This window comes from Manis pentadactyla, chromosome 12, assembly GCF_030020395.1.
Source record: "Manis pentadactyla isolate mManPen7 chromosome 12, mManPen7.hap1, whole genome shotgun sequence".
NCBI classification, from domain to species: Eukaryota; Metazoa; Chordata; class Mammalia; order Pholidota; family Manidae; genus Manis; species Manis pentadactyla.
This window is the reverse complement of record NC_080030.1, coordinates 38,137,065-38,162,185: the sequence shown is the minus strand read 5'-3', so window position 1 is coordinate 38,162,185 and position 25,121 is coordinate 38,137,065. Positions and strand designations below refer to the sequence as shown.

The 25,121-nt window shown below is 37.1% G+C and overlaps 1 protein-coding gene across 8 annotated transcripts in view; it reads left to right on the top strand.

The window, feature by feature from the left end:
• ARID1B (AT-rich interaction domain 1B) overlaps positions 1 to 25,121 on the top strand; it is a 407,616-nt gene that overhangs the window by 122,352 nt on the left and 260,143 nt on the right. For all 8 annotated transcript variants that reach the window (XM_036886809.2, XM_036886812.2, XM_036886807.2 and 5 more), the window contains exon 3: positions 3,664 to 3,813. In XM_036886809.2, the coding sequence (XP_036742704.2) occupies positions 3,664 to 3,813 (150 nt within the window). The remainder of the gene's footprint in view (positions 1 to 3,663; positions 3,814 to 25,121) is intronic.

Sequence of the window (25,121 nt, the reverse complement as noted above, 5' to 3'; positions counted from 1 at the left end):
GATCTTCCTTATTTAGAAGTTAAGAGAAATAAATTCTTGTTTTTCTTATTTTTGAATAACAAACAGAAAAGCTCTGATCCAAGGCATTTGCTGGAGATTTCCATTTGGTGTATTTTTATGATACTCTTTTTATTCAAATGGTGATAAAGGTCCAGGGCATTTTCCAGATGATAATGGCTTAGAGGGCTAGCAGTTACTGGCCGAGGGCTCTGGGCTGCTGCTCAGTGTGAGGTTCAGGGTTTTCAGCTTGTGGAGGAAGCTGAACATATGTGTTTCAAAGACTTCGATGGTACACGTGATTTCAATTTCATAATGTTTTCCTTCGTTCAAGTGTTATACAATAATAATTTGATTTAATAATCGATTGAACAACACCCGTTCACTCAACCAATGTTTGTTGACAGGCAGGGGACATACTAGTGGGGTGGGAGCTTACAGTGTAGTGATGAGGACAGACACTAAACATAGGGATGCGTAGTTAAAGGATTCACTAACTATAACAAAATCAGACCATCTCTCCTATGGTAAAATAAAACCAGAAAGGCACAAGAATGATGGTTGTTGAGGCTGTGCTCCGTGGACTGGTCAGGGGCGGCGGCATCTGAGCTGGAAGTGCTGTGTGTGTCTCCAGCCCTCACCCCTTCGTCCCTGGCACTCAGTAACCCCAGGTGAAATTTCTCTTGTAGCCAACAATCTAGTCATTTTATTTACCCTGAATATGGTTGAGAACTAAGAGATAAAAAAGACTCAAGAGCCAGAATTAATTTCACAGAACACGAGGCATTCAAAGCTCATGTGCCTCCCTCATGGACCAGTCCCGTGGCCTTCATGCATGAACAGCGTAGTGACTTTCTCCGTCCCCAGAAGATTCCACTGAGGATCGAGGTCAGAGCGGCGAGCAGTGGCGTAGTGCCTTGGTGGCATGTGTGGGGATGGCGGAGTGGGACCAGGGGCGGCTCTGGGGCTGGTGCGGGCGGCTTTCGGCAGCGAGCTCTGGGGCTTCAGTGTATTATGACTCAACCCGTCGATTTATGTTTCATAATGATGACTGTTTGGTTTAAGATGTCAGAAAAACATGTAATAGATCTTTGAAAGCCCTGAATCTAAATTGATTAAAGCAAAGACAATATTGATCATTTAAGAATTAAACTTTAGTTCCAGACAACTGAGGTTTTATATTTAGAAACTGGTTTTTTAAAGTTGCACTTAGGAAATAATTGATATTTTAGAGTTGGCACTACAACTTGGAGTTTAATAAGGAATAATAGCACCTGTGTAGAATTCCAGGTAGGATTATTGTATTGCTAGCTAAACATGAATGTGAATTAATAGAGAAGGTAGCCCCGTTTTACACATGGAGATGTAAGACAGGTATCATATTCACATCTGAGGTACAGTAGGACTTGGATTTAGATTTTATAGATTTCTGACCCAGAGATTCTTTAGCTAAACTGGAGTTCAGTGATCTCCATTCTGTGGTGGCTGCTGTGTGAGGACAGTAGACCAGATGCAGTTGGCTATCAGCAGACCCCAGGTCTAGCTGAGAACCTAGCTGTACTGAGTTAGTGTTACCTCATCCCAGGCTCACCGAGGGTAAGATGCTAGTTTGGTTAGTACCAGGTGAATTAAACTGTGTGTCTAAGAGGATAGCAAAAAGGGTTTTAATTGTGGAAGACAGTAATGCAATCTCCTAAGCAGATGTGTTTTGATAGTTTCCACTCTCAAATTTGCTGTGTTCTGCAGATTGTGGGTTTGGTTCCACTGAAGATCTGCATATGCTCACTCCCACCCACCCTGCTTGCCTCCCCTACACCCGACTGGCCCCCAAATTTTTCAGAGCTGGAATAGATAGTAAAAGATTCTGATAAGTCATGGTTGCTCTGGTATTAGCAGACTCCTGCAATATGTCTTGTTGTTGTCTTGCTTAGAAAATAGAGCCCCCCTTCCCAAGCAACACTTCCATATTGTGTGCAAGGGTTTCTGTAAACCAGAAAGTCAACATTTTAAAGTGCAATTCATAGGGGAGTTGCTGGCTGTGTTGACTGAGCTTTGCAGTCATTTTAACACTGGCAAAAGTGTTACCCTAACTGCTTCAAATCAAACTGTAAAGATGCTTGTGTGAAATATAGTATTAGATATCAAATCAAACATATGGGTGTTGAATGGAAGGATATGTTTGTGGTAGTATATGGTATTCTAGCATGTGGAGTTGTATTTTATGGAAATTCTTTGGCTTGGCTTATGGCAAGGACATACATTCATTATGAGATATCAAGTTGTAAAATAAATAAAAGCAAAGAATTCAACTGGGCTGTTAAATGATTTTCAATACAAACTTGTCTGCTTTGCTAACTTAGGGTCTGACAAGAGGCACTTGTGACTCATTTTGGCCAAATGTTTTGTGATTATTGCTGACAGGTCTTGGAAATAATATAGATCAGGTCAAAAGGAAAATGAACTTTAGCTGTTTGCATTTTTTCCTTTCACTTCTTTGTATGTGTGTGACTTTCTGTGCTAATTAGTCTTAGAGACAGAGGGTTTAATGTTTTCCTTCTTTAAACCATTACTTCTTTTTCCTCATTTCAACATTTTATAGTGAATTAATTTTCAAAGTGTGTATCTGGAATTGATCACTGAATTCTTAAGTGTGTGGGCTTCATGGGGCTCAAGTTCTTGGAGTTCTCAAGTGGACCATATTGTGGTATTAACAGAGTGACTTCACATTGTCATCTCTGGAGTGCTTTTTGTCATCCAAATATTTTGTTTTTCTTTTCCTCTCTGGCTTTCTCAGGAAAAAAGGCAGTAGATTTCTCATTTGCGAAAAACATTTAAAAATTGCCTTAGTGGTGAATTTATTTCATGAAGGAAGGACTGTCCTTTGAATAATAATTTCAAGGATTTTTTTGGCTCATGTAAACTAGAGGTGAAGGATTCATTTGGGCCATTTTGTCTGCACCTCTGACTTTGCTTTACATCATTACCTGTTCTTACCAACTAGGAAAATACTATCCTTGTATTATATATGAACAGCTTTCTTTGAAAAAACTTGTTTTGTTAGTTATATTGTTTGATACACATACTATTTTTGTCTCAAACAGTTTCATTTTATTGTAAAGCCATGTAGTTTCTTTTTAGCAAAAATAGTAAGTGGAATGCTAATGTAACTGGTACAGTATCTGTTACAAATGTAACTGGAAAGTTCTGACCTTAGTCACAGCAAACATGCTCTTTATACCTGTACCCAAACCACAATCATCCTATAAAATATTAGTTAAGTGAACTTGGGCTGTTGGAGTTCTTTTTCATTTTGAGAGTTGTCTGAGAATGGATTAACATAATGCTGCTGTGACTTTCTTAGCAGAGGATATTTTTTAATGCCAGTATTAGGAGCTTTTATTCCCCCGACTGTATTTTTATGAAGTTACCAGTATCTGATATCTGATAAAATAATTATTTTTTAAAGCCAGGTCAAATTGTTTATGTCACTGACAGCATGTGAATAGAAGGCAACATGCCTATTTGTCTAATGGGCAGACCATTAAAAAACTGAATTTCATTTGCCAAGTAAAGAACCCATTTCATGTTGCTGAGTTGAAACCATATTTGATTTCATAAATTGCACATTTTGACTTGCTTGCTTGCTTTGCTTGACTTTCTTGACAGATGCCACCTCAGTATGGCCAGCAAGGTGTGAGTGGTTACTGCCAGCAGGGCCAGCAGCCTTACTACAACCAGCAGCCGCAGCCTCCGCACCTCCCTCCGCAGGCACAGTATCTGCCCTCTCAGTCCCAGCAGAGGTACCAGCCACAGCAGGTGAGCGCAGCGCCCGGTCCCCAGGCCTCTGTTCCGTCCTTGAGGTCTGTGTTCAGAGGCCACACCGGGCTCTGAGACATCTTCCTGTCCCATTTAAAAAATTCTGTTCTCAGTGGGAAAAAATGTAGTTTTGAGAAAATGTAAAACTATAACCTAATCCAAAGTGTTTGTTTGTTTATGGATGGATGTTTGAGATTGAAAGGTGGGAAGAATGACTGCTTTAATAGCTTCTTAACATTCCTGGTTAGTGACAGCAGAAAATGTCTGTCACTTCGTGTTCTTTGTCATTTGTATTCTGAGTCTTTCAGGAAAGTGCTCTGTCACTTTGTTGAGGCTTATTCAGGAAAATTTATCAATCATTAATCTTGCTAGTTGGCATATGCATGGTATTATCTTGAGCCTGTTTTGGTTTTCTTTTATTGGTAAGTGCTACTACATTAAAACATTGTTGCCTTTGGCAGTGTTATTCTTTAAACTAGCTTATAAATAGATACTTCAATTACAATGTATTAAAATACTAAAGGGAATCATGTATTTTAAGTATATTAAGCAGTTCTAGTTTAAATTAGCTTCATTAAATACTCTTTGCTTGTTGGACTGTGTATTTCAGCTTAACATGATTTGTAAAAAAACAGTACATAAGTGTTTGGTAAAATGATTCAATTTCATCTTGTTTTAGATACTGTCATTGAGTAATATTAAAAGGTGTGAGCTAGGAGTTACTATTCTGAATGCAAATAAAACTTTCACAGTACATCCAGTCATAAGCATCAAAACATAACTTTCCATTTTATGTTTTCCTCTTTTTTCTTTTGTGGATTGGACTTGGTGAAGAGAGGGGAAGACAATGATGCTATTTAGTTTTTAAAGTACTTCTTGTATATCTTGAAGAGGTTGTTGATGCTAAGCAAAAATATAAATATATGAAGCTTACTTTTAATCAGTTCAGCTGATTTCTTATGTAGTTTGTTGGGTTCGTTAGAGTCTTTTCCCATGTGACTTATTTAAGAGCTCTAAGGAGAGTTTATAACTTTAAACAAAATATTAAAAACAGCAGCTGAGATTGAAGATCCTATGGAATCTTGTTTTTGGCATATGTGTTTTTACATTTTTGGTATTATATAAAGGATTTTTAGAGGTAGGAATGTACATTATTTCAGACTTATTTGGTCTAGTCTGTTATTAAAATTAAATAACCTTTCAATATATTTTTAAGTGAGAGAGACTGGTATGTGGGTTTTAAAGTTAAAGGCTTTTTCAGGGTTTTTCAGAGCCTTATTGAACTTCTCAGTAGACATAGAATGTTTTGTCATGTCATCAAAATTTAAGAAGGACTCAATAAGGAGATTACATTACTCATTTTACTTCAGTGTGCTAAAATGAATCTCTGATTGTAAAACCTATTTGATTGAAGATTCTGAGTGCCTGTCATTTCCTTTAAGACCAAGCTGAAAAAATGTACTTCCTTTATGAAGTATTTGCTGATGACTTCTACCACATGGCAATTAGTTATTTAATATCCTTCATATTTAAATATTTAAAGCATACTGCAGGTAAAATCTTATGTTAATGAATAAAATTTTAATCTGCTTAGTTTAGTCCTGTTTTATGCTTTGATTGATAGTACCATTATTTTATTGATTTGAGTACAATACATTATATGTCCAGAAATACTATACATATAACTATGACTTTTAACGTAAATACTGTCTGTCACTTTTGTATATTTTGAGGAGCTCCAAAATTCCTCAAAGTATGTTGTAAATTTTTTCTTGTTTTCATACTCCTTAATTATAGAAATTCTAAGTATTTTTTTTTTATTTATTAAGCTCATTATGGAACAAAGGGGTGGAAGTTGGAGACATGGAGGTGTAGGTAGTCTAATAAGAACATCTGGTTAGACAGGAACAGTTTTGGTTTTTAGGGAGTTAGATACTCAGATAGATTTGGAAAGTTTCTCTAGGAAATGAGCTAGTATTTTAGATAGAATTACTAACACCTCCAAAAACAGAGTAATCTCCCCAAATCTATCCGAAAAAAAAGCAAAAATAACCAATAGAGTATTACAAAATTAAGCTAAGTTTTTAATGTAAAACTGTACAAAAACATTGTAATAGTGAATTCACATATGTTTAAAAACCAAAGAAACTCAACTATATTTAATGTAATAAGCCACTATTTTACAAGACAAAACATTCCTTTTTGCAGCCTTTCCTTTTGTTCCTCAACATAACATATGTAGTCTATTTTTTTTTTATATTAGGACTCGATCAACAAATAATGCATTTTTTTTGTTGGAATAAAGTTGTTATGCAATGTTATATTGGTTTCTGATGTACAACATAGTGACTCAATATTTATACATATATATATCACTAGATGCTTGCTTGCCACAGTAAGGGTAGTTACCCCTTTGTTACCATACCAAGATATTACAATATTATTGGTTATAGTCTCTATGTTTTACTTCCGGTGACTAATTTACTTTACAATTTGCAGTTTGTACCTTTTACCCCCTTCACCTGTTTCACTCACCCCCCACCCCCCTCCCTCTGGTAGCCAACAGTCTGTTGTCAATATTTATTGGCATATTTCTTATTTTTTGTTTTGTTTTTAGATTCCATAAATAAGTGAAATCATATGATATTTGTCTTTCTCTGTTTGGTTTATTTCACTTAGCATATACCCTCTAAGTCCATCATGTTGTTGCAAATAGCAAGATTTCCTTCTTTTTTACGGCTGAGTAATATCGCATGGTGTATATGTTCCACAGCTTCCTTATCTGTTCATCCATCTGAGCACTTGGTTGCTTCCATATCTTGGCCATTGGAAGGAAGCAATGCTGCAGTGAACATAGGTGTACATAGCAAATATTTTGTGTCTTTTGTTAATGTGATTGATGCAGAAAGGAATTTTGGGGTTCCATTAAGAGACCTTACTTTGTATATTTAACTTTGTTAATGGGCAATGCTTTGAATAATCAATATAATCATGCTTCAAAAATTAAAAAGTACAAGGAAAGGATATAGATAAGTCTTTCACCACATTTCCTCCTACCTGGTTCACCACCCACCTCACCCTTTGCCACATAACTACCTTATTAGTTTATTGTATGTCTTTCTGGAGTTTCTTTATATAAAGAAGCAAAATAGCACGTTTTATTTTTTACACAAGTGGTGGCATACTCTATATACTATATACATTCTTCTATTCTTTGTCATTTCCCCTCCCCCACCCACTTAAATATATTTTCTGCAGTTCTTTCCAGAGGAGTACAAAAAGCAATCCTTTATTATTTTTTATAGCTTTATTCTATTTTGTAGACATACAATAATTTATTTAACCAGTTCTCTTTTGATGGGCATTTAGATCATTTTTAGTTATTTGCAAGTCAAACAATACTTCCATGCTAAAACTTTGTATTTTGTGTCACTTCATAAATGTTCAGTGTATCTGTAGGATGGGTTCCTGTATGCAACACTGTTGTGTTGCTATGTTGTGTGACAGTGGGTGTACGGGTGTATGCAGTTACGGTTTTGGTAAATACTGCCAGATAGTTCCTCCTGGGGGTTGTACCAATTTATACTTGCACCGTAGATGTTTCAGAGTACTTGTTTCCTTACACATGTGCCAATAGCATGGTTTTACGGAGCCTCAGAATTTTTGCCAATCTGATAACATAGTTTTAATTTCCATTTATCTTGTTAGGAGTGATGTTGAGTGTTACATATTTAAAACAATTTGTGTTTCCTTTTTTTCTTCCCCTGGACTGTGAATTCATATCTTTTTGTCTTGAATTTTTCTATTCAGTTGTTTGTATTTTAAAAATTGATTTATAAACACTCTATATATTAAGGAGACTGGTCCTTTGTTTATGGTATGAGTTACTAAACACCCCCCCCATTTTGTCATTAATCTTTTGACATTAATTATGGTATTACTTTTTCTTCTTTTTTTTGAAAGGCAGAGGAGCTTTTAAAATTAAAAAATATTAGATAGTCAAAATTATCATTCTTTTATGATTTCTGGATTTTATTTTAGTGGTAGTATAAGTCTTTTATACTTTAAGGTTACAAAGGAACTCTTCCATATTCAGAGGTACATTTCCAAATTTTACTTATCTTACTCTATGGAGAGAGGTATGATTCAGCCTTTTTTTTTAAGTGGCTACTTGGTAGTTTAAGCACCTTTTCTTCTGTAGGCTATTACATTAAGCCTTTCCAGAGAAACAGAATATGTGTATTTGTACATATACATGTCCTGTTGGTTAGTATAAAGAGATTTATTGTAAGGTGTTGGCTCACACATTCATGGAGACTGTCTAGTTCAGAATCTGCAGTGTGGGCCGGCTGGCTGGAGACCCAGGAGAGCCAGTGTTACAGTTGTCATCCACAGCTGGCGGGTTGCAGACTCAGGAAGCCCGAGGTGAAGGTGAAGGCCGAAGGCTGTCTGCTGAATTCCCTGTGCGTGGGGATGCAGGTATTTGTTCTCTCAGGCCTTCAGTTCATTGGATGAGAACTACCCATACTATGGAAGGCAGTCTACTTAAAGTCACTGATTAAATGTTAATTTCACCCATAAACAGTCTGCCAAGTTGACACATAAAATTAACCATTAGGGTTGTCTTTCCCTAATTGATTGGAGCTACCACTTTTATTATTTGCTGAATTCCCTTAGGTACATACAGGGTTTGTAGTTATTCTGGGATTTTTATTCTTTCCCATGGGTCCTATTAATGCATCAGTAGTACATTTTTATTACTTTTTAGTATCTTATAGGGTAAGTATATCTTCATTACTTTTCTTTTTCAGAGTTTTCTTGGCTATTTGTATTGTTTATTTTTAAAATTTTTTACCATGCTTTTTCCTTAGGAATTTTGTCTTTTTTGTTGTTCTTATAATAGGCTCTTTTTTTTTAAATACCTTTCTCCTTTTCTATGAAACTGATACTTATAAAAGAGTAACAGTAGAACAAAAGGAAGTACCTCATTTGCACAATTTTTATTTTCGTGAAGCCCACTGACCACAGGCCAGGAGCACACTTGGAATAAAACAAGTTGGGTTTGTTTAGCCTGGGTTACTGCAGATCAGGGAGAACTCATTCCCGAGGAGCTGCAGGAACATTATGGGAAGATGCGGAACTTGGAGGTTCTCCACGGTTGGGGTGTGTGCGGAGGACTCTCAGAAGGATTAGGAAAGTGGTGGGTGAGTCCTGAGTTGGCTGCTCTTAAGAACCTGGAGGCATTTGGTGGTTAGGTGTCCTACTTTTTATCGCCGAGGCAGGAGGATTGAAGTGGTGCTGGGTTGTCATTGGTAAAGAAGCATCAGCTACTTAGAGAAAGACTGTTAGAAGAGGCAGATGTTTAGTCATTTTTGTTGCCAAAAGCGACTTTGTCAAAGTCTGCTTTGAGCCCTGACTGTGTGCTGTGGGGATGCTTCAGTCCTCTTGTTCTCATAGTCAGTTTTCTTTTTCTTCCCACATTCTCACTCCACCATCCCTCCTCCAGAATGATTTATTTCTGCATTTCTTCATTAGTCTAGATCATTTTTCTTTTATAGTCCTCAAAAAAGTTGTTATACTTTTTTTGTTAGAATTATTCCTATACACCTTATATTTTTGTTGCCATTGTAAATTGCATCCTTTTAAAAATTATATTTTCTCATTGTTACTGGTGTATGCCAATATAATGAACTTTACATGTTAAAATTTTTGTCCATTTATACTTTAAGGTCCTATTTATTCTACTAACTAATCATTAGTAGATTCTTTAAGGTTTCCTCAAATTTTTTTAAAAATTGCATTTAAAAACAGTCACCTCTTTCCCCCCTTTTTTTGGTCTTTCTGCAGAATAGATTCTCCAATGCTTGTTTGAAAGGACTCTGTTCTTGTTACTACCTCTGATAGAGAAGAAGCCTTTCAGTATTTCATCATTAAATAGAATGGTTTTATTTTTTTTAATTAAAAAAATTTTTTTGTGTGTGGCTGCCCACTGTTGAGCAGGGGAGTTCCCTTCTTTTTCTACTTTGCTAGAGATTTTTTTCATGAATGAATCCTAAATTTTATCTCATATGTTTTGTTATTACTATTGAGATGATCACTTTGTTTTTCTCTTACCTTTTATTGGGATATATTACCTTTTTTAAAAAAGTAGTTAGCTAAACATGTATTCTAGAATAAACCTAGTCTCATGATTTATTATCTTTTTATATATCATTGAATTCAGTGTGCTGAAATTTATGTCGGTTTCTTGAGCAGTGTTCATGAATGAGATTGAATTGTAATTAGTCTCTGAGGTTTTGGTATCTGTATTCTGTTGTTTATAATAGTCTTTATTACTTAAATTTCTATAATAATCCAGAGTTATGGTATTCTAATTCAAAATGTTTTTCCTTTTTTCTTTTATTCTTGATTAATCTTGCCAGTGGTTCACCTTTCCAAAGCATCTTTGGTCATGTGTTCTCTGTTAAATGTTCTTTTTTAGAAGTTTAATTAAATTCTCTTCTTAGTTTGTCTTGCTTTCTGTTTTGTTGATGTTTATTTTGATGTTTTATTTCTTTTTCCCAAAACAAGTGAGGATTATTTGAAACTTACTTAAAACATTTTGTGTCTGATGAAAACAAAATTAGAGTAAAAAAATTTCTTCTTAATTATTGCTTTGGCTGACTCTCAAATATTGATATGTGTTATTTTTGTTATCTCTTACTAAGTATTTTCTTATTTCCCATAATTCTTTGTGTTTAAGGAAAGCCTCACTTAGGTCTGGGTTTAGATTCTGTTCCTTCAGAAGGATTGATGTAATGCTTTTGCCAGCCGCCTGTGGGTACTACTCATCTCAAACCATGTTTTGTGTTTTATTTTGTAAAGTTTTATTACTAAAATTTTCTTAATATGCTGATAAACAGAATGATAAAACTACCATGCATGTGTCACCATAATTGCTTTCATTTACTAACCTAGCCATATTCAGATATCTCCAGGTATCCTCAGAATACCTTTATAGTTTGTTTATTTCAAGCAGAATTCAAAGAAGCTTAATATATGATTTGGTTTTTAAGATTTTTATCTGGAGCAGTTTTCTCTTTCCTATCCCCATTTGTGCTGTTGGCATGTTGAAAAATGGAATTGGTTGTCACGTGAAGTGGCTTTGTCTGTTTTCTCCTCATGCGACTTAACTTGTTCATCTAGTCCTCTATTTCCTGTAAATCCTGAATTAGCACCAAAGGCTTGAAAGTAATGTTTGTGGTTATTGTAAATCATGTCCCCAACATTCAGGATGCTGCCTCTGTTCAGGTGAGGGTCTGTGGCCCTCCCCGAGTGAAGAAGCCTCCGCAGGGCTCTCACCCCAGCCTGCGCAGTGACTGCCAGCCGTCTCCCAGCTGAGGCTGCAGAGGCATCTTGATGAAGCAACCCTTCCCCTTTGTACTCTGTCCAAATTCTTCATCCACAAAATCTGTGAGCATAATGCATGCTGGTGGCCTTAGGTCACTAAGTTTGGGGTGGTGTGTTACCCTTTATTACTAACATGGTCTGAATACGTCATAGGTGATGGTGGGAGTATATTCCATCAGGAAAAACATAATGTTTCATTGTCCTGCGTTAGTGATGTTAGGATTGATCATTGGGTTCAGGTGGTAATGGCCTCTGGGACCACTTCAAGTGGAATTCTCTTCTTGAGGTTTTATAGACCACACCATTGAGTGTTAATTTTGACCAGAAACCCTGGTGATAGTTAGCCTGTGGTTGCTAAATCTCAAAGGAGCCACTTTTAAGTTTCTCCAACCTCTTGGTATGAAGTTCAAGCCAGGTATTTGACTTCCCTCTTTAGCGGATTTTCATGCTCCAGTGGGTTTTCATGCAATGGGTAGAGCCCTTCTTAGTCCCTAATTTATCTGAGAGGTATTGTCTCCTATTGTACTCCTTTTGGCAGGCCCTAGACTTCTCCTTTTCCCTGTTCCCTATATAATCAAACGCAGAGTTAAAATCTACAACAAAAAAGCCAGTTTCTATTGTATTGCTCTTATTTTCCATGTTCTTGGTTTACTTTTTTTGTGTTTTTGGTTTTTATATTCATAACCAAGTCTGTGATCCATTTAAAAAGGCATTTAATCCAGTATTTTAAATATATCAACTTATAGACATTTAGAGTATCCAACCTGCCATACTGCTGAAACTGGTAATGTCTTATAGTTCTTAGTTGTTTATTTGCTATCCTCTATACAGTTTAAAACTATATAACATGTAATATAATAAGTAAGTTAGAGCATACAGATGACATAATCCCATTGTATAATGAAACTTCTCTAATGCCTACTTTATTCTTTTGAAATAAAATTCATAGATAAAAAATGTTACCTACACAAAATCATAGATAATAAAATATGTGACCACAAAAGTTCAAACAATTCAGAATAATGCACTAACTGTATATGGGAAGGTGAAAGGGAAGTAATATTTAATAAAATACCATAATTAAATGCTCAGACACGAGTACATTAGAAGACATATGGAATAGATGCTTACATGTAGAAGTGGGATCACTGTAAACTTGACAGGTATAAAGTGAGACTGATACAGGAGTGTTGTATTAGCAACTGAGGTGTCCCAAGCAGGGTTTGCAGTGGTGGTGCCATCAGCTAAGATGGTGATCAACTCTTGGGCAAAGTCTAAACAAAACAAAGTGTATAACCTTCCCTCAACACACATGGTAGTTTTATTCCTGTAAAATTCAGTATATGATAAAATTATTTTAAGAATACTTTGTTCTTAAATTCAAAACGGAGTTGGGTTCTAGACTCAGACAAATAACTGGCTTTTTGTGTTGTTTTGTTTTTAAACCTGAATGATCTTTGGGTCATTTCAGAGTAGTGTGGGTATGTTACAACTATCTTTGGATTAGTCTCCTCCCACATTGTAGGATGGTCTAGCGTTCCTACCCTACACCGTGTTTCATTACATTTCCTGGTGGCAGCTAACTGTCCCCTTGAATCTTACCAGTACCTGTAACTTAACATACTTCCTTATTTTTTCTGAAATAAATTCATCATAATATGAATTACCATATATACAGTTTCAGCATTGGTATAAAATGCCCTAAATGTAATGGAAAGTACAGAAAGTAGTGTGTAATAAAATCTTATGTTTTTCCTAAATAAATGCTCAGACAGGTCTGCACCTGAAAACTTGTGAAATAGTCTGAAGCTTGCACCCGTGTGTGTAATAACCATGGGCTCCACTAGCACAACTGAGAGCGATACAGATTATGTTGCACAAGCAACTCAGATCGGTTAAGTAGAGTTTGAATCCATGGGATTTATTACCATACAACAGTAACTATAATATAATGGAAATATAGAACACTTTTAATAACATGCTCACAGTGTTGTTTAACGGAGAAGGTAATTTACCCCAGAATGTGGAGATACCCAAAATTTGTAAATAAAATGTACATATACACACATAGTAAAAATCATTAAGAATGTTATCTATACTATTAAAGCTTTCCCTTATTTATATCTTCTAAATTATATACAGTAAACAGGTACAGTAAATAGTAAAATACAGTATTCAAAAATATTGTATAAGGGATGCTACATTAATTCTAAAATGTAAGGAATTAACAGTTCCAGCAAGGTAGTAGATTAGATACCCTGTCTCTATCAATTGAAATAATCTAAAATGGTGGCTTAGTTCTTCAAACTCAGCGAGATGCACATGCAGACAATTGATCTTCTCTTGTCTTTGCTGTTTCTGGTGCCCCTCCCGTCATGCCTTTCCTTCTTACCCAGCTTCAATTCCTACTCCGTCACTGCAGTTGCTCTTTCACATGTCATCTTAGCACACTGTACTCCGCTGCCTCCCAATCTTACAGACCTACTTGAGCAGCCCTGGTGAAGTCCATCTCCAGAGGAGTGGGGTGGGGAGAGGGGGAAGATCTGCTGTCCTGTAAATCCATGACCGCTGGCTTCAGATCATCCTTGCCCTGTGACTCCCTTTCCCCAGGGCTGTTTCTGTCCCCCGTGTCTGCAGACCCCCTTACTCTTCACTCCTAGCTGGTGGTGTTGCTTCATTCTGGATTGAAGAAATACAAGTAATCAGGAGAATTTACACAAGACAACCGAACCTGTATTCGTACACAGGCCCTCTCTCCATATAATCTGGTCGAAATCTCATGTAAGATGTTCCCTTCCCTCAAATGCATTGCTTTCCTATGTCCCTTCAGTAATTGCAGCATCCATTTCCCTTTCTGTCATTGCTGTTAAGGTTCTATCATTTCCTCACCTAAACAAATAAGGTGAAACAACAACAAAAACAACCTTTCTTGACCAAAACTACCAGCCTTTTTCTCTTTACTCACAGTACCCATTTGCTGTTATGCCTTTTATTTCAATGACTCTACTGAAACAACTCTTCAAAGTCACCAGCATTCTCCCTGTTATTCTGTCCGGCCAGCCATTGGCATGCCTTGTACATTTCACCTGTCAGGAGCATTTGATGCAGATGATGGTATCTTCCTCCTTGAAGCAGCTTTCTTGCCTGTTTCCTGGGACACTACTCCCTCCTGCCTTTCTTTCTACCTTATTAGCCACGCTTTGCTCTCCCTTTACTGGTATTTGTCTCCTTGACCCTCAGATGTAGGGCTGTGGTCGGGGCTTAGTGCTGGAGCCTCTTCCCTTTGTCTTTACACACCTTACCTGTGTGACCTCATTCGTCTCATGGTTTTGAATGTCATCTAGAGGCTGAAGACTTTGAAATACATCTCTGCAACTTAGAACTCTCTTCATTCTGTAACCAGTTCCTACTCAGCATCTCATGTCTTAACAGGCTTCTGAAACAATACATCCACTGAGTTGACCCTTACTTTTTCTTCTACAAACCTGTTTTTCTGTATTTTCCTCAGTTTCAGTAAATCCTTCCTAATACTTTGGTGAGAAACTTTAAAGTCTTCCTTGACTCCTTTTCTTTTAAACCCATTCTACCTTCAAAATCTATTTAGAATCTGAGTACATGTCACTAGTTGTATCGCTCCCACCCTGGGCTAAGGCATCATGGTCTCTTACTTGCACTGTTCCAGTAGCTTCCAGCTGTTCCCCTTCCATCACTGCCCATGTCCACCACAGGCATATGGCAGCCAAACCCCCATACTGGCTGCCATGTTCTGCCCCATCGTGCTCACCCCCGCCCCCTCCCATCTCCAACCCCCTTCTTGCCCCAGCCTCCTTGCTACTCTCAGGCATCGTGCACTCACCTTGGGGCATTTGTATTTATTGTCTCTCTGCCTGTGTTGCTCTTCTCCCAGATACTGCAGGGCTTTCCCTTGAAAGTCTTCTGGGAAAGACTTAATTCTTGGGGTCTTTACTCCAATGGGACCATACCAGGCAAACCTCCCCTAACCACTCTGCATAAAACCCAGCGACTGCCCTTCTTTTCCTGAGCACCTTTCCGTGTTGCTGTGTTTGCATTTCCTGCACAGCCCTGACCACTAGGTGACATGATACATACTTGTTTGTTTTTTTATTGTCTGTGGCTCTCCCTTTTAGAATATAAGCTTTATGAGAGAAGGACTTTGTTTTGTCATTCCTGTGTCCTAGTACATAGGTCATTGCCTGGCACAAAGTAGAAACACAGTAAATATGCTGTGTGTTTTGTTGACTTAATCATTCAAAAAATCTTTTTTGTTTGCTATATAATAAGCCAAATTTGCAATGTTGAATTAGATAAACATTTACTGCTAGGTTATTTAGCTATTCTAATTTCTTTTGATATTGGAGAAAATGCTTTGTTGAACATTTTTGTGGCTGACTTCTTGTGTTGTATGTTTGCATGTATGTGTATGCCCTTATATGCAAATTTTCACCTCCATAAACTCCCCAAATGGCATTTCTGAGTAAAAGAAAAGGCACATTTTAAAGACTTCATGTGTGCTTTACCAAATTCCTCTCTGGAAGATTTTAACAAATGATGTCCTCAGTCATCCAGCTCACTTACATACATTTTAATATTTATTTTCAAGTGGTTATTTTATTTTATTTCTAGAAAGGATTCTACATAGTTGTTTTTTTTTAGTCCCAACAATATTAAAGAAACCTCACAGAATTTTAAATTAGGTGTAGAATCTGCCTAATATGTTACTCTGGTCACAGATTGAATACATAGTGGAAACTTGATTTCATCAGTAAGAAATACATAGTTGGACATTTATGAATTTTTGATTTGCTGTTGACTCAGAGGCTCCTTACATATCACAAATCCTTATTGTCTGCTTTCATTACCATTTGATTCTCTTCTCTGATGCTCATTTTAGGGGACAGAAATAGAACTACAGCATCAGAGTAGTCCTGGTTCATTGTTCCTGTTGTAGATTAAGAGAAAAACTAGTACAACAGTGAAATGCACTGTCCAATTACCAAACATTTTATTTACTCAGCACTCTAACATTTCATTCTTTAAAAAAGTACTAACTTTTATTACTTAAAATTTTTAATTTTTGAGGCTTAAAAGAAAGAATAGCTATTTGCTATTCATCAGTGCTTTTTCTCAATGACTAAGGACTTAAAAGAAAGAAAGCTATTTGAAGTGGTTTCCACTTTAAAGTGTTTTTGCACCCTAGCTTGATTTAATATTTTTGTATAGTAGGGAAAACATCCTTTAATGTCTCAAATTTTTAATTTTTAATTTTGTTTCAAAGTTTCTACTTGCATTTTCATTTCATCATTTTTGGGTTACAAAATATCAGTGCAGTTTTATTTCCTGGTTCACTGTCCCCTCCTAGCAAACTTTCATTGCCTTCATCTCCTCCTTGTACCTAAAGACTCATAGAATCTTTTTCCTTTTAACTCTTACTCCTTTTCCACTCAGATCCACTGTCGTGAGATGCTGGAATACAGATCCTGTTTTTTCTTGTGGCACGCTTTTCTCCTGGACGTTCCATCGCTGCCTCCTAACAGATGCAGCTGTTAGGTGTCAAGGAGGGTGTTCCAAGAATCAAGTAACCTGAAGGGAGTCACCTGGTGTGGAAACCAGACTGTCTGTTTATATGCTGCTGTATATAAACCAGACTGTCAATACCCTTCCCTTTGGCGGGGGTCTTCTGCTGATTCAACTCTACTTCTAGGACTGTGACAGCTGGCAGCCTTGCAGACCCCTTTCTCTATGTTCATGGCTTTAAACTACACTGTTTTTTTCATAGCCAGAAAAAAAAATCTTCCTTTCTTTAGAGAAGACTTGTAGGAGGTAACTCCATTCAAGCAAGTCCCAATTTGTTTAAAGAGGATATATCAGGATGAGTCTTTGTAAAAACCCTGGTATAAAGTGGTGAGAGAATTTCCAACCTTGCCTTTCTTAGTATAGTTCTTCTTACAGATGATAGAATTGTCTCAGTTCTTCAGAGAAATACTGGATATTGTGAACACATACTTCGCAAGGCACAACTTTATCTTTTTAGTAGTTTTTTAACCTCAGGTTTACTGGAAAAATTTTCAGAAAACAGAATGGTAATGGTTAGGAAAAGCAAAACATAAACCATTTATTGAACCATTTATTTGCTGGGGAATGTTTTATATGCTGGGAGTACATTGATTAATGACATTGTACCTGCTGTGAAGGAGCCCCCAATCAAATGGAAGGGATGGCGCGGGCAGGTCATGACAGAAAGTGGGAGAGGTGTGCATCCCAGCTGTGAGTACATGTCGGTAGGAGTGTCTCAGGAGAGGGCTAGAAGAATGGGTTAAGCGTTTGCTGGTGAGAGAAGAAGAAAGGATCTTAAGTAGAAACAGTTCTTTGTTAGTGAGAATAGAGGTAATGCCCAACCCTGAGTGATACTGAATGAGACTCTAAAATCAGTTAGTTAAGGTCATTTAGAAGGAATATATTTAGCTATTCTTGAAACTGGTGACATACGGCTTTTCCTCAGTGACTAAAAATGAAGTAAAAGGTTATTGTTCAGTACTTTTTTTAAAGAAAATAGTACCAGCGTGGCAGTTCTCTTGCAAGAGTGGATCTCTCAGTCGTTGGACCAAGTGGAAGTCTTAAGTCTGCTTACATATGAGTGAGAAGACACAAGTATTTATACATTTTCTAAAATAGTGCTTTATTTAGACATCTCCGCAGGCAGCATTTTTCAAAAGGAGGTTCAATAAACTTGAAAGTGTGGCAAATGGGCATCATTTTGAAAAGAAGGTGATTGTATTCGAATATAAGGGTTAAATACTTTAGAATTAATAACTTTACCATTCACTAAAGTTCAGAGTTCAGAAGGTGCCTTAAGCATATTGGCGGCAATCCATTTGTGGCATAAACATTTCTTTATTATTATTATTATTTAGCTTTTCTAATCTATGTTCCTTATTATTTATATGACAGAATGTTAATATTTAAGCCTCTCCCTTATTTTGCAGTTTTTGAGAAAATTAAACAGAATGCTGGTGTTATTGTGTTAAATCACTGAAATGCTCATATCATTTGTTCCATAAGTTTTTTTTAGAAGAGCAAAGAATAACATTCATAGTTTGTTGCCATTAATTGCTTAGCATTTAGATATTAACACAGGAGTCTATTAATTAACTTAGTAATAAAAACTTTTGGAACGAAGGTTGATAAAAATTATTCTTTGTTTTAAAAGGAGATTACTAGTGAAGCCGTGGGTTATGTTTGAATTTTGAATCTCCTTTTTTTTTCTTGTTTATTCTGTGTGCATTTGTCTTAGGCTTTGAACCATTGCTAGGGGGAATTTCCTTTCAAGTTAAAGAGCTTGTGAGATTCCAAAGAGAAAACTTTTAAAATTCTTTCAGGTCTGAGCAAGGCCCATTTCTAGACTACTTTTTGATTGTTGACTTGGGTAACCACTTACCTGCTTCTAGGACTCGGGTTGGAGCCACTCCTGGGAGTTCGGGCGGTGCTATGGTCTGTGGGACCAGCAGCCTTCATGGCACACTCTTGGCTGCAGGGGCCAGACATTAGGAGGTCAAGAGTGAGAAAGTGGTGACTCTCCTCTGTCTGCAACTTTGGTCTCCCCTGGAAGACAGAGCAGTACATTCACAGTATGTAGACTCAGCACTAATTTTCAATATAGATATAATTTGCTGCCTTACTAACAGTTTTAGTTCATATGGCATGGTCAGTTTTATGTGTATATTTGTATGTGTGTTTTGGTTCTACTTGTGAAAGCTTCTTAAACAAGTAAATAGAAACAACTACTGAAGAATGAGGAAAATCATCTTGAGAATGTTAGAATGTCATTTGACACGAACATTCTGTTGTTTTAATTACTGGAGAAAGCACGGTGATCCTATAGTTGGCTGCAGCTATGTCTGCCTGACCTCTTGCTTTTATTTTATAGAGGTGGAGAAAAAGCAAGAGAAAAATCCTCAAAGAGTTTAATGTGTTGGATTATAAATCAGAATCTAAGCGCATTGTAATTTGTGGATTATAATTTGATAATGTTATTCATTTTCATGTTTAAAGTAATTTTTTTCTTTCAAATTCTAGAATCAAAGGAAAATAAAGCCAGGAAGTCAGGAATTTATATAGTAATAGCCATATTTTTAATACTCAGTTTGGTTTAGAAAGATGATGGAAGGTTCCTCTTGAGAAGAGCAACTGAGAGGCCCCAGACAGGCCTGGAGTAATGGAAGTAGCTTGGTCCTGGGTCAGGGACGCGCAGACGCTGTCAGGTATCTGCTTATCAGAATATCAGGCATGTTCAGAAATGTGTGCAAGATCAAATCAGCTGTCTGTGACTGTCTGCCAAGGCGACAGAAGAGGAAAATACTACATTGTTTAAGTTTTATTAAAAGCTGAACTAAAACTCTAAGACACATTAAGAGAAGGTTTAGTCTAAAAATCAGCCAAGCTCCACACCTTTTCCCGTATTTCTAACATAGCTAGAATAGGTGAGCTCTTAAAGTTCTTTTCTTCTTCTTTTCCTTCCTTCTGTCCTCCATCTCCATCACTGTCTTTAACAGAGATGCAGCTACGGAATTGAACCATATGTCCTGACTCTTGGGTGCACTTGGAACTGGCTGCCCAGACTCAGCGGAAGGAGGAAGGCTCTCCCTGTGTAGACAAGGGTATTTCCTTTGGTACCCTTTCCGCCTCTCCTCTCTGATACCCCTCTTCCAGTTGGTGTTGAGGGATGAAGGTGAGGATAGAAGACAAAATGCAGTTAAAAGTATCATCAAGGCTCATGTTTGTTATTCATACAACCTTTCTCCTTGATAATTAATCCTGACACGAAGGAGTTTGGGGGATTTGTTTTCCCTGGATTGTTGTTTGCTACTTTCATCTGCCTTCGTCTTTGAATGCTCATTTCAGTTTGTGAAAGTATGACAAATAAAGTAAAACCTAACTTTTATATAACATTATGAGGTCTTCCTTCATCAATTTCTTTGCTTTTAAGAATTCTTAACGGTAACAAGCTCTATGTATAATGTATTCCAGAATAGGATTATCTGCAGATGTTTGAAACATAGGGTTCCTTTTAGAATTGCCAGTGTGGAGAACAACCACCTTTTTTTTCCCTCTGGAAGGTAACCAGCTCAAGTTCACTGACTGATTTTTCTCGAAGTGCTAGGCTTTTGGGCAGAGGAATGAATTCATGTCTCTCTGCATCAGTCCTGGGAGGGGAAAGAAGGGTAGACATCAGGAAGTAGGGTAAAGTGTTGGGGAGAGCCAGGCGAGGCCATTGGGTAAGTGTCCAGCTGTGGTTTTCTAAAAAGAAATAAAGAGGGACTAGTTTGCATCAAAATCACCTGTGCTGTTTGCTCAAATTCTCTTCAGAACTGTTCTCTTTGGGGAACCTGGGAAGCTGCATTTAACTCTGCAAGCAATTCTTATGCATTTTAATGTTTGTGAGCCACTGGAGTGTTAGAAGTACTAACCAGTGCTTTCCCATCTTCTACTGTATCATGGCCCATGGATATTATCTCATTTATTATTGATGATCCTGAGAGGTCATACAGCAAGTTTTGCCTAAATGTGGTGGGTGGTTGATCCCAACTCCACTTTAACCTAAAGGGTTTATTGTCTCCTTAATTATTGTTTATAGTAGAAATGCATTTTGATCCAGAGGTAAGTGATATTCAAGCTTTAAGGACACTGGTGTGTGCTTTTACATTTAGCCCATAGTTTTTTTAAACTTCCGTGTGCATTAAGATTACCTGTAAGGGTTAAAACAGATTGTTGAGCCCTCCTCCCAGAGTTTCTGATTCTGTAGTTTGGAGTACTGGCCCAGTAATTTTCATTTCTGACAAGTTCCCATGTGACACTGGTATCAGTACTGACCAGGGACAATCCTTGGAGTACTACTCTGTAAACTCAGTAGTTAGAGTTGTTTGGCAATAGTCCCTGGCCCATCACTCAGAAGGCATTCCCTCTCCCTCCTGGGAACGAAGGATTCTACAACTAAATGGTTAATGTCCTGCACAGTAGGAGACTCCAGGACCCTGCACCCCACTGCTGCACCAGTTGTCAAGTATTTGGAATATCATCCTTGCTTTAGAGCAGTGGTTTTTAACCTTCACTTCCCCTAGAAGCAGTATGATGATTATCAGAAATGCTTGGAATGTTTGGGGTGTTTATTTTAATGTAAAATGGCTAAAGAAATAAGTTTTACCTTAATAAATAAATTGTGCTTTAATTTCAATGTAATTGATGGTAATTATCAAATTTCTAGAGTCTTCTTTTTTTTTCTTCTTAAGTAGAAATGTAATTGACTCTTTAAAGGTAAAACTTTTTCCTATAGTCATGACAACACTTAACTGGAATATACATATTTTTAAAAGCTATAAGGGAACCTCTGAAAAATTCAGATTTTCCATTATTTTTTAGAGAAGGAATGTTTACTTCCATTAAAGATTAGTAAAATTGATATAAGTGGATGCTAACTTCTCGTAAGTATATTTTTCTTCTCATTATCTGTACTCTGCAAATAAAATTGGAATGAGGAAAGAGAATTTCTTTTAAAAGTTAGACAAGTAAGACATGCTTATGGTAAAAAAAAGTTCAACAGAATCCCTTTTGCTTATTGCAGTTTGGAAGCATTGTTGTCCAGTGCAGAACAGCCAGGTCTGCTGTAGCTGACTCTCTTTTATTGTCTTCTGTTATGTTTTTTTCTAGGCTTTTTTCTTTTTTTTCCCTTCAGTTCTTTTAGCTTTAACTACAAAGGCATTTCACGGAGAAGTCAGACTTTGTAAAAGCGATTCCCCGTACCGCTTTAGGGATGAGCTGGCAGTCTGGGCTTGATGCAGGATCTCCCTGGCACCTTACTTCACTCTCTGGCAAAAGCAAACTCTACCTGTTTGTACAGCTTATGGGTTTCATAAATTCTGTTTCAGCAGGTTGCTGTCATGCCACTTGTGTCCCTCATGTTATTCCTTTAATTAAAGTGTGTTTATAGTAATGCAAGGTCTCCTGTTTAGATAACTTTTTTAGACTAGGGTTGCTTAGTCAACATGAGCTTTTATTGCATATGTAATTTAGATATTTACTGTATTTCAAAATTCTTTTGTAATTATATTTTTATTTCAGTTATTTAGATGAAGATTATAATGTGGGATATAGTTTTTTGTAACTGATCTGGTTTTAAAATCTCTGTGAAATTATTATGTTCTTGATTCTGGTGAATCCCATTTGTATGTTCTTACCCTTTAGCTTTTGTAGAGTCCTTGAGAATCTGGCGAAATTGAGGCAAAAGGTTCCGTGAAAAATATATGCATCACATAGAATTTAATTTCAGGGGAGTTTTCAGATCTTTCACATCAGGTTAAGAATTGAGATACTAACTGTGAGCTGCAGTCCCAGGGGCCAGGTTTGTGTGCCTGGAGCAGTCAAGTCCCTGGGCTGGGGAGGAAGGGGTCTGGGAGTCAAGAGTCAGCTCTGAGAGTGTGAGATGCCGGGGCCAGGGTGTTGCTTCTTTTCAGAGCGGATCATAACTTTACTGAGCTGCTGCTGCAGCCTCAGGAAGACACCCAGGGCCGTCCCTGACCTCGGCAGGATGGGCAGGGGATGGGCAGCCTCAGGATTACCTGCTTTACAGTTGTAAAGGTCTGGTAGTGATACAGCAGAATTTCACACTATGGATACTAGGTAATGGCAGAATACCTAGAACCTCACATTGTAGCAATCTCTTAATTAGCAAATGTTAATGAGCATACTACACTGTCTTTAGTCAGTAGTTTTCAAGCTTTGCAAGCAAACTTGGAAAGTTTAATGAAAATTTAGGTTCCTGGGTCCCACTCTTAGGTTGAGATTAATCAGCTATGAGGCAGAGTCCAGAAATTAGTCTTTGTCTGGTAGGAAGCATAGTGGGAAGGTAGTTAAATGCACAAACTCTGGCGAAAGAATATATTGATTCCTTTCTCAGCTTCTGCACCTCAGTTTCTTCATCTGCAAAACAGTATTTATTTCATGGGGCTGATGTTGAGACAAAAAGTCTTTATTCAGTAAGTAAAGTACAGGAAGTAAAGTACCTAGAAGAGGTACCTGGCAACCAGTGAGCGCGTATTAATTGTTAACTGCTATCATCACCACCGTCTTCAGCATTGGGGCCACAAAGTGAAGTCCCGGGTTCAAAGAAGATTTTGATTCTCTTTCTTAAATGTGGTTTTAAATAATATAAATAACAATAGCTGACATTTATTGAACACTTAATGTGCCAGGCACAGTGCTATTTAAAGGTAGTCTTTCCTTAAATCATTAATAGAACTTTTAGAGGTAAATCCTTATATATTTTGGTTTAATGAATGAGGAAAGTAACTCTTTAGGTAATAAGTTATAGAGCTGGACTCTTTTTTACTGTGTGTGTGAATACATATGTATGTGTGTGTGTATAAAACAAACAGCATAACTCAACATTTACTGTGGCTCATTTAGCTTTGGAAGTTTATTAAAATAATTTAAACAATTAAAAATCTTAGTCTTTAGCTCTTGAGTTTCTTTATGTTTCTTTTTGATACTCTAGGAAATTTAATTTTAGGCAAACATATGGCTTCCCTTCTCACTCTGGGCCCCCTGTTTAGGAAGGGGTTTAGGAACAAGTTCTTGAAAAAGCTGAAAGAAAACAAAAAGCTTTTCTTAAGTCTTGAATGCCAGAGTGGTAGCCTCCAGGACCCTAGCTTGACTGGTGCAGAGGAGACATCTCTTGGTGGTGATCCTCGTTTTCCAGTCCTCTCAGCATTCAACTTCTTGCAGAAATAGGGGCTTCTGTAACCTTCTGTACGCTGGTAAGTCCTGCACCAGTGCAACATTCTTGTTGCTGGCAGGCTACAACTGTAGTGAGAAATCTGTTATCAATATTAATAAGACTCATCAGTAAGAAAATAGATTATAAAGCCCAGCTCTATAATCATAAAGTAGCTTGTACAAGCCTGACTTTTTTATAGAATGGTTTCTTAAAATCTGGAAATAATTGTTCCTGTGAATTAATAGAAAGTAAGCACTATTTTGAATCTAGCCATTGGACTTAATCAGTGAGCTTTGGTTGTGTGATTTTTAAAAATCTAATATAAAAGATCTGGTAGAAGAGTAAAGGAAGATGTAGGAAAAAGTATTGATATGGACTTAGAAGAATTAAAGTGATTTATCATTATCCTAAACAGATACTAATCACTATACATATAAAACATCCATTCAACCCTGTTCTTGGAGCTGTGTGAGCCTAAGATGCATAAAGCACTGGAGTAAAGGAGGGCCCGGTATACCTGAGCCTTCCCAAGTTAGCTCAGTCCAGTAGAGTTTCTCGAGTAGGAAACTAAACCTGGAAATTTTGTTCAGGGACGCATAGCTAGTAAATAGTCTAGAAATTGGACTTTAACCTTGGGCTTGTTTGACTCAAAGGCTCACGGTCTTTGGAGAGATCTGTAGCTTGAAAAGGCTTCTTGGAGTCTGTGAAATAGGAAACTGGGCTTTTAAGAAGATAAAGTTCAGTGTTTCAGATTTAGGCAAGGAGGAGAGCTGGATTGCAGGACAAGCTTGATCAAGAGATGAGATTGAGAAAGAATCACTGAGTCAGTAACAAGGGCAGGTTTTACCTTGGGGATCTAGGGAAAAGTGAAACTGGCAAGGTTAATTTGGTTAAGATTACGGAGTGATTTTTTAAAATTTATTTAAAGACAGCTAAGGGTTAGGAATAAATAGTACAGTAAACATGTTAAAGATAAAATTGGAGGATGGGAGATTAAGAAACTATGAAAGATTAAATGATCTGTGCTTAATGGGTTTTCTTGGGAGAGAGGCGGGTTAAAGACAAGGGGGCCAATTAGGGAATTCTGGTAGTCTTTCAGGTGAACGTGAACTCAGCACCATGGCCTCAGCCA